Source organism: Chrysemys picta, chromosome 2, assembly GCF_011386835.1.
Source record: "Chrysemys picta bellii isolate R12L10 chromosome 2, ASM1138683v2, whole genome shotgun sequence".
Lineage (NCBI taxonomy): Eukaryota > Metazoa > Chordata > Testudines > Emydidae > Chrysemys > Chrysemys picta.
This window is the reverse complement of record NC_088792.1, coordinates 47,643,451-47,658,928: the sequence shown is the minus strand read 5'-3', so window position 1 is coordinate 47,658,928 and position 15,478 is coordinate 47,643,451. Positions and strand designations below refer to the sequence as shown.

General features: G+C 40.0%; 1 protein-coding gene across 3 annotated transcripts in view; it reads left to right on the top strand.

Annotated features, from left to right (window-relative positions):
- CDK6 (cyclin dependent kinase 6) overlaps positions 1-15,478 on the top strand; it is a 179,800-nt gene that overhangs the window by 149,081 nt on the left and 15,241 nt on the right. For all 3 annotated transcript variants that reach the window (XM_042857191.2, XM_065583087.1, XM_065583089.1), the window contains exon 6: positions 14,746-14,796. In XM_042857191.2, coding sequence (XP_042713125.1) covers positions 14,746-14,796 — 51 coding nt within the window. The remainder of the gene's footprint in view (positions 1-14,745; positions 14,797-15,478) is intronic.

The window sequence follows — 15,478 nt, the reverse complement described above, 5'->3', positions numbered from 1 at the left end:
ATATTACAAATGACAGGTGACTTTTCCCAAATTTTTTCATAGTATGTCCTATGGTTCATTTATTCCTAACGCTACCCAGCTCCAGAATTTCCAAAAATGCCATGACAACATTTTAATCAAATTGATGTGCTCTGTTTTATGATGTAATGTGCAATTATGGAACTAGGGAACTACTGTGTATCAGTTGTCCCTTCCTGTAATTTTTAAGTTGGGTATTTATCTTGTAAGTTCTTTTGGAAAGATACCTTTTCTGCTTAGCTGTCTGAAGCTCCTAGCACAGAGTTGGCAAGATATGAATCATAATATTTTAATAATAAAGCTAGAGGATGAGCTTGGATGTTCATTTGCCAGGCACCTGTCTTATGCTGAGATCACCGATTTATAATATTTCCATTCGGTTTCACTAACTTGCCTCTGTCTTGGTTTAGAAAGACTGCAGGTAGGTAACAGTTAATTTCTTTCATGCTATCATTAGTGTGTGCAAAGACTTTCAGCTGATACAGCTATGAGTAGGCTGTTATGTATTTGGTTAAGGAGAGTTTATTCCATGAGAAACTGACCTAATGGCACTAAATCTTCCCCGTCTAAAAGTTTCCCATCACAGCAATCTGATTAGAAATATTTTAAATTGGTGAGGCCAGAATTGGATTTAAATTAATGCCTCAAACTTGAAAAGCCATTATATATCCCTTTTCAGAGTAGCAGCCGTGTTAGTCTGTATCAGCAAAAAGAACAGGAGTACTTGTGGCACCTTAGAGACTAACAAATTTATTTGAGCATAAGCTTTCATGGGCTACAGCCCACTTCATTGAATACATAGAATGGAACATACAGTAAGAAGATATTTATACATACAGAGAACATGAAAAGGTGGAAGTACCCATACCAACTGTAAGAGGCTAATTAATTAAGAGAAGCTATTATCAGCAGGGGAGAAAAACTTTTGAAGTGATAATCAAGATGGCCCATTTCAGACAGTTGACACGAAGGTGTGAGGATACTTTAACATGGGGAAATAGATTCAATTAGTGTAATGACCGAGTCATTCCCAGTCTCTGTTCAAACCTAAGTTAATGGTATCTAGTTTGCATATTAATTCAAGTTAAGCAGCTTCTCGTTCAGCAGGATTTAAAAAAAAATCTCAGGACAAAGTCCATATTAATAACTGATACTTAGACGAAAAAATGTAGTTACCATTAACTGATGAGCTTTCAGGGCTTTATCTTGGCATTGAAAAAGCAGTCATGAACCCACAATAAATTAACCATCATTCTCTACCTCTGAAATTGTGATTTGATTGGCTTTGCCCAGTGGGATTTTGTACAAGTTAAAGGAGTAGATATTTCATGTTCAAGACACATTTATTGTTCCAGTTGGAGTAGCTGGTGTAGCACCAGAAACACAGTTAAAGACTAAATCATGTATGGTACCTGGCAAGAACTGTCCCTAAGCCTGAGCTTGGCCTTTTGTTGACATAAAGGATATGTTACACTGCAGCTGGGTGCCTGCTTCCCAGCATGGGTGGACAGACACATGCTAGCTCCACTCAAGCTAGTGCACTAAAAATAGCAGTATGGCCACAACAGCATAGGCAGCAGCTCAGGCTAGCAGCCTGGGTACCTACCCAGAGGGTCATGTGTGACTGTACTCGGATGGGTGGCTTGAGCCCACTGCCCATACTGCCATGGCCACACTGTTTTTTTAGCATACTAGTTCAAGCAGAGCTAGGGCATGTCTGTCTACTTGCACACTCCCAGCTGCAGAATACATTTACCCAGAGACTTTTTAAAAATATATCATCAAAGATCACTGAGAACACTATCACTTTAATCCCATTTTTACACAACCAGCTGTGAATCAAATGTGCAATGTGTAATTTTGAATCTTGTCTGCTAGATCCATTCTTTTAGAAATAAATTATGGTTGTGGAGAGCCGTGGGACTGTAAAGAGTGGGGAACACCTCCAGCGCTGGAGTGATATGGGGGAGGACCTTACAGCTGTTCAAGGTATGCTTGGGGAACATGCTGTACAGTGGATCTTACTACTGCACACCTTTAAAAAGGTCTAGCCAGTGCTTTCACAGCACAAGTGCTTGACAGTTTCTTGATGGATGGAAGTCTGCGAAACAGGGCCATGACTAAACTCATCACATACCGCTTGGGGCAGGGTTGCTTCACACAGTACTGGCCTCCTTACACTTCTGCTTAGCACTTTGCAGACAAATTTTGACTGTCTCCTGTGTGGGTAAATTGGAAGGAAGGAACTCTGTGTTCTCTCCCTGCTCTAAGCTATTCACCTTAATTTAAGTAATATCTTTAAAACTTTAAATCGCAGATGTGCAAGAACTACAAAGAGGCATAACAGCTTTAGAGGGCACAAATCAAAAAAGGATATAAAATACATATATGAGCAAGAAAAGAATATAAAAAAGCTAAATTAGTGTTCGCAGGAAGAGTTGGATTAAATCATATGTGTCATATCAGTAGCTCTGTTTGATGCATTTGAGTGACACAAAAATGCAGACGCCTACAGTTTAGATGCACATTCAGACTTGAAACTGCTGGCTCATAATAGGTAAATGTAATTTGAATCAGTGTTTGTAGAGAGGTGGGGGAATGACACTCATGTAGTTAATCACATTGTTGGGGAAAACTTTTAGTGCAAACTAGGGGTAAAGCTTCTGCAGAGACCATGCATTATTTTACCCTTTCCCATTTTCCAAAGTCAATTGTGTATGCACTTCCAGAACTTGGTTCAAAAATTGGGGCAGTTTTCAAAATGCCATAGTTTTGTCATGCTCACTGAGTTGAAATAATCATTCCAAAAGCCCTGGTGAAATAAACTTACAAATCTTCTGGAGAAGCAGATGTCCACAGATAAGAAAACAGTGACGTTTGTGATTAGGGAATAAGTGAAGGATGTTCAACCTATCAAGGCTCTTCCATTTAAAAAAAATAAGAATGTTAAAAGATGAATGTTAAAGTAACTCCGCTTCAGGAACAGATGAGAACTACCTAGGTTAGAGAGTACTCTGAGAGCAAATAAATTCTGCACTCATCTTGCTCATAATTTTTGTCAGGCATACTCTTCGCTCACCTTTAAAATACAGTCCTTTTTTTCTTTCTCGCTTCACTCACCCCATAGGCTTATACGGCTTGATCCCATACCCTTTAAAGTCAATGTTAAAGCTCCCTTTGACTTCAGTGGTGCAGTCTCAAGCACATACCCTCAAAGTTGAATGAAGGTGGCTATCTAGAATTTTGAAGTATGATACATGAGTGAAAAACACCAACCAACTGTTGTTAGCACCCACGACAAATTCTCCCCTTGCCCACTCCTAAAGGCAACCTGAAAAAGAGATGTTTTTTCCATTTAAAATCTCTCTTCTGCTCTTTACCGTATTTTTACTTACTGATTGAATCTAAATGGGCGAATATCATTAGTTTATTTATACATTGTACTTCTGTTCACTTTCCTTTTTAGCAATGCTTCCTTTTTAAGTCACCACTCAAAGGGAACATGTATTTCCATTACTTCCATCTCCACATTTCTCATGATTAATGCATTATTAATCTTTACAATTCTGGCCTTATCCAGGTGGCCAGCCTCTGTGTTCAAAGCATTCATCTGAAAGTTCACCATCTCTGGATAATGGAAATAGTGGTGGCAGAAGCTTTGCAAACCTTTCATAATGAAACTCAAACCAAGGAAAGCTCACATGATTTCTGATTTTGTTACCAACCAATAGGATTGCCTCTCTGTTTCCATGGGTTGTCTGTACCTACAAGTATCATGCTCCATCTTGATGTCAGCAGTCTTCTGGGGAGCCAATGGCCTCCAGACTCATTTCTAGCAGTTTGGGGTCTCTTCTATGCTAGCCTATGTAGGTTTTTATACGGTGCACATCACCAGAGTATCTCAGCACTTCTCTGTTTTGTGCTCCTGGAATATCACTGAACATCTAGCTATCTCATTCCTCCACTATCTTCCATTTTGGAGGTAGATGCCCCACCAGAACACAGAGAGCATCTTCAGGAAAGTGTGCTGGCTTCCCAATTCAGGCAGAATTCCTGTGGGCTTCTGTGAGAGTTGCTTGCGCACACATCTAGGGCCTGGATTTTGGTCCTTATTTTTTCAATTAATTTATTTCATTTTAAATATGAACTGGGGGTAAAATTAAGACCTGAAAATCTGCAGCAACTTTTTCAGAAACAAGCCACTGCACTTGACCTGCAACCACTTGCTAGGTGAAACTCCAGAAGTTCACACTTGTGAGAATCTCTAGCTCTTCCAACACTTTGGGCCTCGTTCTGTTTTCTCACAGGTTTAATACTGATGTAATTCCAATGATCTCAGTGAGATAACTCCTGATTTATACCACTATAAGTGGGATTGGAATCAGGCCCAATGCTATTTCACTTAAAGAAGGGTACATATTGGTAAAGTATTTTGTGTTGGCGTTAAAGACCAAACTGAGAAAGTCAAGATGGCAGACCGGTGTCTCTCAAATAGCAGTTTGGCTGTCACCAGTGCTTACATTTATAATGCAAGAGGTACTGAGGCTTAAGCAATTAAGAGCCAGGGCTCAAGCAATTTTTTTACTTTAATAATTGACACAGCAAGCCCAGAGGTGCCAGGATTAAACCCTGGCACAAATTAAGGACTGGCTGTCACCCAGCATATACCTACCCATGTCGAAGTCAGCTTTCTTTATCTATGAGGAGGAGACTGTATGTTCCTTAGAACACCTGCGTAACTTGTGATCAAGCGTAATAAGTTGTATATGAAGTAAGTCCTTTCCATGCTGTGTCTTGTACTCACCCACACAGAGGTATTATTAAAGGGAGAGGAGAGGGAGAAGTACCAAAAATATTACGTTTAAAATGAGAACTCAGAATTGCACAACAGCTGAGGCAAGTCACTTGTGACTGGAAGTGGGTAACTGTCCAGAGCATGCAAAGCTTTCAGCTGTGGCCTGATTTCAGAATGTAGTTCTTACACTGCTTTGCAGTTATATTACTGATCAGAGGCTGCAAGAATCTTCCTCCTTAAAATATGTATATTTTCCTTCATACCTTGCTTGAGTTTCTCTTTTCACATCTGCAGTATAAATGCCTTTGTGGAATCCATAGAAGAGGGAGAAGGACATGGGGTGGAGAGAACGGCCTGGAGAGGGTCCCTTCTCTGCATGGGTCTCTGAGGGACATTCAGGTTCAAGTGCTTTTCAGTCATTTCAGATGGCTTTTGATTTAGTTCTAGGTCTGATTTGTGTTTAAATTCTAAAATGAAAATATTTCCTTCTTAACAAACTACTAATAATCTGACAAAAATGAGTATTTTCCAGCTACTCACATTTTTAGGCATGCAGCAATTCTCCAAAAAGGGCCAAATTTTTGGAGTTTAATGTACACACCCTACACGAGGAGCTGCAGGTGGCCGTGCAAATGTAAACAAACTGTCTGGCGACCCGCCGGTAGCTTGCCCTGATGGGCCACGTGTGGCCCACAGATTGCCCACCACTGCCCTACACACACCCACATCATATATCATTTGGATGCTTATTTTATGTACCTTTAGATGAGGTATGATGTGAAGCTGTCAAGTGGTGCTGTAAGCATGTTGGTGAGGTGAAACAAAGGAATCCAAAATGAGAAAGTGTCATTTTTTGCACAGTCCCAGAAACACTGCAACGTGACTACGACTACAGTTTATGTTAATTTCAGCACCGTAATGTGGTGCTTATTAGTCAAAGTTACCAAATGACAATGTAGTAAAGGGTTTTTATTGGTTTCGCATGGGCAAGAATATTTTTTTCAGAAAATATTAAGCTGTTTAGCATACAGCAAAAATGACAAATATCAACATTTTGCAACATACTATCAAATGTTTTCACACTGCATTTCTTTAAATGTCAAAATATCTCATACAGTTGTCAACCTTCCAGGATTGCCGTGGAGCCCCCAGGAATTAAAGATCATGTGGCGAAACCTGCCGGAATACGTCCCACCAAACTTGGCAACCTTACTCACAAATGATTACAATAGTTTTCAATATTTTCAATTTAAATTTGCTGACCAGATCAGTCTCACACTGAAGGTTCTACACCAGTAGTAGTAGATTGCATGCCCACAGTTCGTACTGTGTGGTAGGTAGATATAAATGTATGTGAATTCCTAATGCATCTCCTTTTGTAAGCTTTTGTATGTACAATATTGCCTTTATTTTGCCTGGCAAAAGTTTTTAATTTGTAACTGCTCAGGCATTACATGAAATATTCTAGAAACCAGCCTTTTAATTCAGTGACATTTATACGCAGGTCGGTATTAGTGTTAGAGATGACAATACACAGCTTCGTATTATGAATATGCAAAAGCTTTCAGAGAAAGAAGTGGCCTGACAAGAAGTCGTGAAGACAAAGTCCACAAACAAGTCCTTGCCTCTGCAATGAAGAGGGATGATGAGTATGTTACAGCTCTTACCAGTCATATCATCAACCATATGACAAACAATTTGACCCTGAATCACATCCAGAGGTGCTTATCAACATATCTACTGTATAACATGTAACATCAGATGTACAAGAGTATCTACTGAAAATAGCAGATGCTGGTGAAGAACAAGTGCAGAGATTTGTGAGAAGTGCACTTGATTCTAATGGGACAGGTTCTAATGGTTTAATGGTAAAACATATTAGCTGAGGAATACCGAGCAATAGCAGGTAAATAGTATAATGGCTAACAAGGGTCAGGCTGGAGACTCTTACCTACATGCTCGGGGTCTTACTGATCGCCGTATTTGGGGTCGGGAAGGAATTTTCCTCCAGGGTAGATTGGCTGAGGCCCTGGAGGTTTTTCGCCTTCCTCCGCAGCATGGGGCAGGGATCGCTAGCAGGAGGGTTCTCTGCAAATTGAAGTCACCAAGACACAGGATTTGGGGATTTCATCAGCAGAGTCAAGGGAAGGGTAGGGACAGTTTTGTGGCCTGCAGCATGCAGGGGGTCAGACCAGATGATCATAATGGTCCCTTCTGACCTTAAAGTCTATGAGTCTATGAGGTAGCTTTTTCAGGCATGTCAAGAAATCTGGCATCAAAACATTTGCCAAGAAGACCAGATTTAAAGAGGGATAATCACAGCAGCTATCCGTCCAAAAATTGTTTTCTGCACAGCCCTGTCCTTAGCAAGATACAGAAATGATGTTCTCCACAGAGAACTGTGTACATTCAAAGCAATGAAGACTGTGGCTACCCACGCACTCTTGACAGAGATAATGATGAACAAGATGACAATAATGATGTTGACTAGAAATGTCACCAGCATTATTACATTTCAATGATACCTGTACAAAGTTATTAGATTTTGTTTTACCCTTTAGATTGTTGTTGTGATGCTTTGAGGTCACAAAGAAATCCAACTTTCTGTCTTTAAATAATACAGAGAGTCATTAAACTAACAGAAATGAATGGAAATATTTCAAAGTGGTCATGTTAATGTGTTGATGGTGTCATTGTTTATCCTTGTTTCTAAGGTAATAGCACCACTTGACAGCGCAACATCATAGCTCACCTTAAAGTAGATATAATAAGCTTTCAAATGGTGTGTGTGTGTGTGTGTGTGTGTGTGTGTGTGTGTGTGTGTGTGTGTGTGTGTGTGTGTGTGTGTGTGTGTGTAGAGAGGGTATATTAAGTCAACAAGTAAGTGATGTCTGCCACTCGCCTATTTGTAAGATGAAAAGAAACACCCACCGTTTAAAAATATCTCTGAATTACAGTTTCTGTAGCTGGGCAGATTTCCCAGGAGATTCAGGATCCCTTGGCAAATGTTTCTTGATCTTTCCTTTCTTTCTTTGCAGTCATCTTATCTCCCTCAAACACACATACAAGCTCCTAAATGGCTAAACCTACCTCCACAACCCTACTGGGAGAACTAAGTTCCCAAATCCCCAGTCCTACCCTCATGGACCTCCTCTTTTGGGCTGTATCCCTTTCATTTACATCTCTCTCTCTCCACTATGTCATGTCACCCTATTTCCTCTGGACTTCTTCTTTTTAATTCCTCTTCTGTGATCCAGTCACCCACTATCAGTTCTGAACTTGCTGCTCTTCTTCCCAACACTTCCTCATGCCTCGTCATCAGCCCTTATCCACCCTACATGCCTGAGAACACAAAGATCACCTGAGACTGGAGATGTACAGTCTTTTATGCTCACCGTGCTCTTATGATTTTAGGGAGCATCTGTATGACTTAACTTTTCAAAGATTACATTCCACAGCTAGATTTTGGCCCCAAGAAATGTGTGTAGATTTGCAGTATACTCAGTCAATAATTAGGAAACAATCTCCACAGATTTTTGTAGAGATAAAGAAGATTGTGATAGGTGCTCAGCTACTGAGTAGTTACCATGCTGTACTAACAATGACAGAATCCAGATATCAGCCTTTGGAAGTTAATTCTCTTGCATCTCATGTATCTGGCTCCTGGCCCAGTTTTGTAGGCAGTTGTGTTGGCGGTTCTAGAGCTACCCCTGTGGCTCTGTAATGTGTTTGGATTAGAAATGGAATGCCTTGACTACTTTTTTCTCCCTGATCCTATTTTTCTTATACATCTTTTTATATCTGTTTTATTCAAAGGTTAACACCTCAAAGTCCGAAATTGAGAAGTGATTTCCAGTCAGATAAACTAGTTTAAATGCATTGGCTCCTAATGCGTGGTACTCAAGATCAGTCATTGCCAAGGAGCATATAAAAATCTCCTTTGCTTTCTCTATGCAGGTGGTTTTATTGTTACAGGGAAAACAAGTATTTTCCTCAAGTCTATAAAGCAGTATAGTCTAAAGTCTAGAAGCAATCCAGCCTGTATACACTTAGACCACATTTATCTCTGGGGTGCAACTCCATGATTTTGTATGCACCCCTTGTGACATGTTAATGGAGTTAGACCAGAGATGAATTTGGCCAGAGGAGATTTTCTTATGATATGTTTACACTTTAATTTTCACTGAGCAGCAGCTGATATAAAGAGCAGCATGTACACAACAAAGGTCTCAACCTTTAGAGAGCAGGTATCCATCTCAGATGGACAAAGTATTCAATGAAAGTGAACAAAATGTGTGAGTTTGTGAGCTTTGGAAAAGCAAACAAGAGCATAGAGTTGGTGAATGGTGAAATCTTTCTTGCTATTATACTTAGACTTCTGTAAGGTGTTTGAGTTAATACAGCATGACATTTTGATTAAAAAAACTAGAACGATACAAAATTAATATGGCACACATCAAATGGATTAAAAACTGGCTGATAGGTCTCAAAATGTAATAGTAAACAGGGAATCATCACTGAGTGTGTTTCTAGTGGGGTCCTGCAGGGACTGGTTCTTTGCCCTACACTATTTAACATTTTTAGCAATGACCTGAGAAAAAACATAAAATCATCACTGATGAAGTTTGCAGATGACACAAAAATTGGGGGAGTGGTAAATAATGAAGAGTACAGGTCACTGATTCAGAGTGATCTAGATCCCTGGGTAAAATGAGCACAAGCAAACAATATGCATCTTAATAAGGTTAAATGTAAATCTATGCATCTAAGAACAAAGAATGTAGTTCTTACTTATACGATGGGGGACGCTATCCTGGGAAGCAGTGAGTGAAAAAGATTTGGGGATTGTGGTGGACAGAGAGCTGAACATGAGCTCCCAGTGAGATGGTGTGGCCAAAAGGGCGAACATGATCCTGGGATGCACAAACAAGGGAATCTTTAGTAGGAGTAGAGAGGTTATTTTACCTCTAGAACACTGTTTTCAGTTCTGGTGTCCTCAATTCAAGAAGGATGTTGATAAATTGGAGAGGGATCAGAGAATAGCCACAAGAATGATTAAAGGATTAGAAAACATGCCTTACAGTGATAGACTCAAGGAGCAAAATCTATTTATCTTAACAAAGAGAAGGTAAAAAAGTGACTTGATCACAGTTTATGAGTATCAACATGGGGAACAAACATTTGATAATGGGCTCTTCAATGTAACAGAGAAAGGTATAATACAATCCAATGGATGGAAGTTGAAGCTAGACAAATTCAGACTGGAAATAAGGTGTCAGTTTTTAACAGTGAGGGTAATTACTTATTGGAACAATTTACTGGGGGTCATGGTGATTCTCCGTCACTGACAGTTTTTAAATCAAGACTAGGTGTTTTTAAAAGAAGATCTGCTCAAAGAAATTTGTCAGGGAAGTTCTAGGGCCTGTGTTACACAGTCAGGCTAGATGATCCTACTGGTCCCTTGTGACCTTGGAATCTATGATCAGTTCCTTTCTGCCAGGGAAATATCAGTGTAAATATTTTTGATCTGTACCCACACATTACATTTTTGTATTTGTGTTGTTTTCCACTGTTAGTTTATATTATAACTTCTATTTATATTTCTGTGTGTATTTATCTTTCTTTTGGCTTGCTCTGTTAAGAAGGTAAATAGATTTGCCCTGAGAAAAAAGCCATATTGCAAACTCCTATAGCTCATATCCGCTTAATAGGGCATCAGCACATTCTGTACTTCAAGGCTAAATCCTGAGATTCTTATTCAATTTTCACTCAGTCCTTGACTTCACTGGGACCTCGCTCCACTAAGACTGAGGCCTTGGCTACACTTACCGGCAAGTTCGACGGCTGGAAATCGAACTTCTGGGTTCGACTTATCGCGTCTAGTCTGGACGCGATAAGTCGAACCCGGAAGTGCTCGCCGTCGACTGCGGTACTCCAGCTCGCCGAGAGGAGTACCGCGGAGTCGACGGGGGAGCCTGCCTGCCGAGTGTGGACCAAGGTAAGTTTGAACTAATTCGAAATAAGGTACTTCGAACTTCAGCTACGTTATTCACGTAGCTGAAGTTGCGTACCTTAGTTCGAATTAGGGGGGGTAGTGTAGACCAAGCCTAAGTCAAAACTGAGTGTCTCCTATTCCTCTCCACATCCACATACTGAGGAGAGCCTGCTCCCACAGTAAAGAGGAGTCCAACTCCGTGGCATGCTTCCCCTGCACCCAGCAGATGCCACACACGGGACTTTGTGACATTCCAGCTCCAAAGAGTTGGAGAGGGAGTGGGGGAGCCACTGGAGATGCTCTGGATTGTCCCCAAATCAACCTGCCCATCAAAACAAAACATGGAGAACACTGCAGAAGTTGAGATATCCTGAGGCTGTGCAAATATAAACTTCTGCCTTGTCTGCACTGTAGAACGTGGCCCTTCCCCCTGCCTTTTAGATATGTTCTGAATGGGGACCTCCCACAAGCATTGCTCCTGCAGTAACCAGTGTCAGTGGGAACTGGTAGGGTCCAGGGGGGAGGGGGGAATAATGGATGCCAGAGGTGTCCAGTTGGATAGCCCTTGCCTCCTATGGATCCCTATCTGCACAGAACTCTTAGAGGATCCATGAGTTCAGAGGATGGAACTCTGCTACAGGTTGCAAACCCAGTCCCTTGCCTTCGCCCCACAAAAGAGCAAGTAGGAAACTCCGTAAACTGAACCATCCCCCCGAGTTTAACTTGTTTTACACAGACTACCCTCACATAAAGGAGACTGTATCTCTGAGTTAAGGACTTCTGGATTCAGTTCATATAAAATAAATAAACCCTGGGGAGTAAGTCAAGTGAAAGATACAAGAAGCAGGGGATGAAATTTGATTTTTCCTGTGGCTGCTGGAGTATACTCCAGACTCAGCAGTACTGGGAGTGCTGACATCCACCTTTAAGAAAAGAATTAAAAAACAATTGCTTGAGATGAGAGTTCCCATATAAGGTGCACTGGATTTGCACATACAGTCTGTGCTGGCACACCACTACTACAGAGTAAATGGTGCCAAAATGTGAGACAGCAGGTCTTCATGTGCCTGCAGATTAAATGAATGTACTTCCCCAGTCATGTGTACAGGGAGTATTGAGCTATCAGCCCAAATTCATGAGGCAAATTCATCCCATTGGTGTTGCCCAATGCTGGCACCCTGTTGAAGTCATGACTCTGGGATGGATAAGAGTTTGAAAGATGAATGAATTAATTCTTCTTTGTGGTGGAATATCAGAGTGTGCTGGAAGGTCACGTTGTGTTCTATGGTTACACTCTCAAAAGAATTTAAATTCTTGCTTCAGCTCTTACTAAATCCAAGGGAGCAGCAGCTATGGGAAAAGTCGTTCTTAAAAATCCCAAGAATCATACTTGTTTTGGCATGACACTGCCTAAGGTGATTTGAGAACAAGACTGAATTTGCCAAGTTTTCACATTAACACAAGGTTGAGAATACATTTTAAAACATTGGATCTGCTTTACTTTTGCTTGGATGAAACGTTTTGAATGCGTACATTTCTTTAGCTTAAAGGGGCCTGCTCTATAATGCTTTGAGCCAGAGGAAAATCCACAGCGTGATGGAGGAGGTTGAAGCACGTTAGCAGTTTCAAATGGTCACTTAAAAATTACCTGAAGTTGTCAAAATGAACAGAGGCATGAAGGACCTGCTGCCTCCCCTGACTTCTGTGGAATTATGGATGCTCAAACACTTCCGCAAATCAGGCCCATAACTGACCGCAGATTAGTTGTTCATATCTGTTTGGAGTCATGTTTTCTTTTCCTTAGAAGCTGATACGGTGAAATGACATAAAGCAGGAAAGGCTAAATGAGTAAAGATCCAATGTAAACGGAAGCAATCTTATTAAAAAGAGGCCAAAATTAATCAACAAACAGTGGTGTACATGTGCAAAACAACACGTACCATTACTTATTATTTATTTCAGACCCACTGTCCTAAATGTGCACAATGCTTCACAGTCAACAAAAAGGCATTTTAAACTTGGAATAGTACAGCTGCAGGGGTAACTGGGTCAGATTCTTCTCTCAATTTCCTTCCCCAAAACAGCTGAGTCTAAGCTGATGTGCAAACATGAGGGAGTAGAATGCACATATAGTACAGGAAAGATGACCTGCACATTTTACAGTCATTCCTTTGCTATTGTTTTTCTGGGTGTCACAGACTTCTTTCAGGACATTTTGTGTGGTCAGTCGTTTTAGAGGAGAGATGTTACGTTTCTTGGGTCTGTCACATATGTGAGGACGTATAAGGCTAGATTGTGTAATTGATCCACAACCCTAAATTAGACAGTGACATGGAGCTGCATTGCCCCAGTGAGAGCTCTAAGAAGTACTGTGCCTTCAGTCTTTCCAGGAATTAACTGGTAGGCAGGGAGAAACATGCCTTTTAAACCATCCTTAGGACTATGCAGACTACTCCCATTTCTGTGCCTGTGGTTTGGGGAGGAGGAAGGATATGGCCAAGTGTCCCTTTATCTCCTAATGCAGATGGGAGTTCTTCTCTGGCAAACTGAAACCATTAAATGGTTGGTATCTCACTGACTGGTAGCACTGTGGGGGAGTTCAGTCAGGGGACAGAAAAGCAATACGTTGGGCAAGTGAAGGGGAAGGAGAACTGGTCATGGGGAAAACTCAATCATGTGCTGCTATTGAAGGCACCAGAATATGCATCGTTTATAAAGTCTCTGTGTTTCAGTTAAAGTGCTACCCTGTGTTGTGTCATGGTAACTGCAACTGTAAGCTTACAACATGCATTGCATTCTGGGAGTTAAGAGTTCTGAAGGGGGAGGCAACCTGGCTGTTAGCTGACAACAGTAAAATCTCATTTCTTGCAATCTGCCTACAGTGTGCTTCTTTGACTACTCCCACTATATCCCTTTTATAGCTGCGCCAAAGTGCTACACTACCTTACATAGTTACCAGCGGCCTGCTCACCATAGAAAGATCTATAAATTCCTGGTGGACAGGACCCTAAATTATCCGGGATTTACTAATCTGTTTAAAATCTCTTTAGAATTTTAAGCATAAACATAGGTACAGATCACACCCTTATTGTGCTGTGGGGACAGGTAGCTAATATATCACGCAAATGTTTGTTAAATCTCTTACTGTACGGTCGCTTTCACATTGTTTTTAGTAAATGGACCATTAGAGGGGGATGATATTTTGCAAATTACAATAACAGAAGAACAAAAATTGTAATTGCACTTTAAAAGGACATGGTATATATCACTAGTTTTCAATGTGAGTATTTTTTTAGTCACTGTTGTTTCTAACAACCCTTTGAAGGCTTGGATTATTAATTTATTTCCTAAATGTATCTTTATTTATGCAGCAGAAGCTTTCCTCTCTTTCAAGGTAAATTCTGCACTGTTTTACATCCCATGATTTACAGATTCGTGTAACCCCATTGTCTTCTATTTGAACCCCAGAGCTTAGGGATTCATTTTTAGTAGAATACACAAGGGATTTGATTTCTAAAACATATCATTATTATTTTATTAAAATGCATTGCATGACTCTCTCTAAACAGCACTTTGAATGTGGCCTACATAATTATTGTGGATAACATTGTTTCATCAACCAGTGGTTTGATTTACTCTTATGCTGATAGCTTAAAAAAGGATAGGAAATAAAGTTATTTTACTCATGTTAAAGGATGCAATTATTTCTCAAATGTAACATGTCTGTATGTGTGCCTGATCCATTAACTTAAAGTCTTGTTACCAATCCAAGGAGAAACCTTGAAAAGTGCAGTTACAGACTGGATAAAAACATGAAGGGGTAACAACTGAGCATTCAGCAAAATAACAGGTTTTTGGTTTGTTTTGGAAACTTTCAGTGACAAGTACAAGTTCACTTTAGTTAAAGAAATCTTATTCTATTTCTTTATTCTTTCAGGCCACTTTTTCGTGGAAATTCAGATGTTGATCAGCTAGGAAAAATCTTTGAGTAAGTACTCATTTGCTGCATTATGTCAGTGGCAGTTTAGCTTGAAACACTTTGAAGTTTCTTTGCTATGTTTTTTACGGAGCAAAACGACTTGAACAAAGTATTCCTAGAACATATTTCCTATTGCTGTTGCACTGCAATATAATATTTCCGTGTATTCTCTGTCAAAGAGGGAGGAGGAAAGTGCGTGGAATATAGTTTTATAGAAATAACAATCATCATCAAGAAGATGATAGACTTCTGGGGGATTTTTTCTAATCTTTTAAATGTATGGTTCATGCACCATTCACACATTTTCTTAAAAGTTAGAGCATTCAAGAAAGAAGCATCTTACAAAGCCAAATAAAGTTTTAGCTATTCAATATTTTGTTCATTTGTGAATTTCAAAAAAATGTAATCAGAATCTCTCAAAAATGTTCATTATTAAGTGGAAATGTTAATATTGATCAACAACTTCTGTGGAAAGGAATATTTTAGCTTCACTGTATATCCAATGAAGATTATTAAGAAACCATATTTTGGTGATAAAGGAGGCTATGAAAACATAAAAGGTATTGAGATTAAATGGATGCTATCTTAGAGATGGGATACTGTAATTTATTTTAAAAGCATCTTACAACTCTGTATTGCAGTTCCTCTTCAGACAAACTCTGAACTTTTGAAAGTAGAATTACTCCCCCCT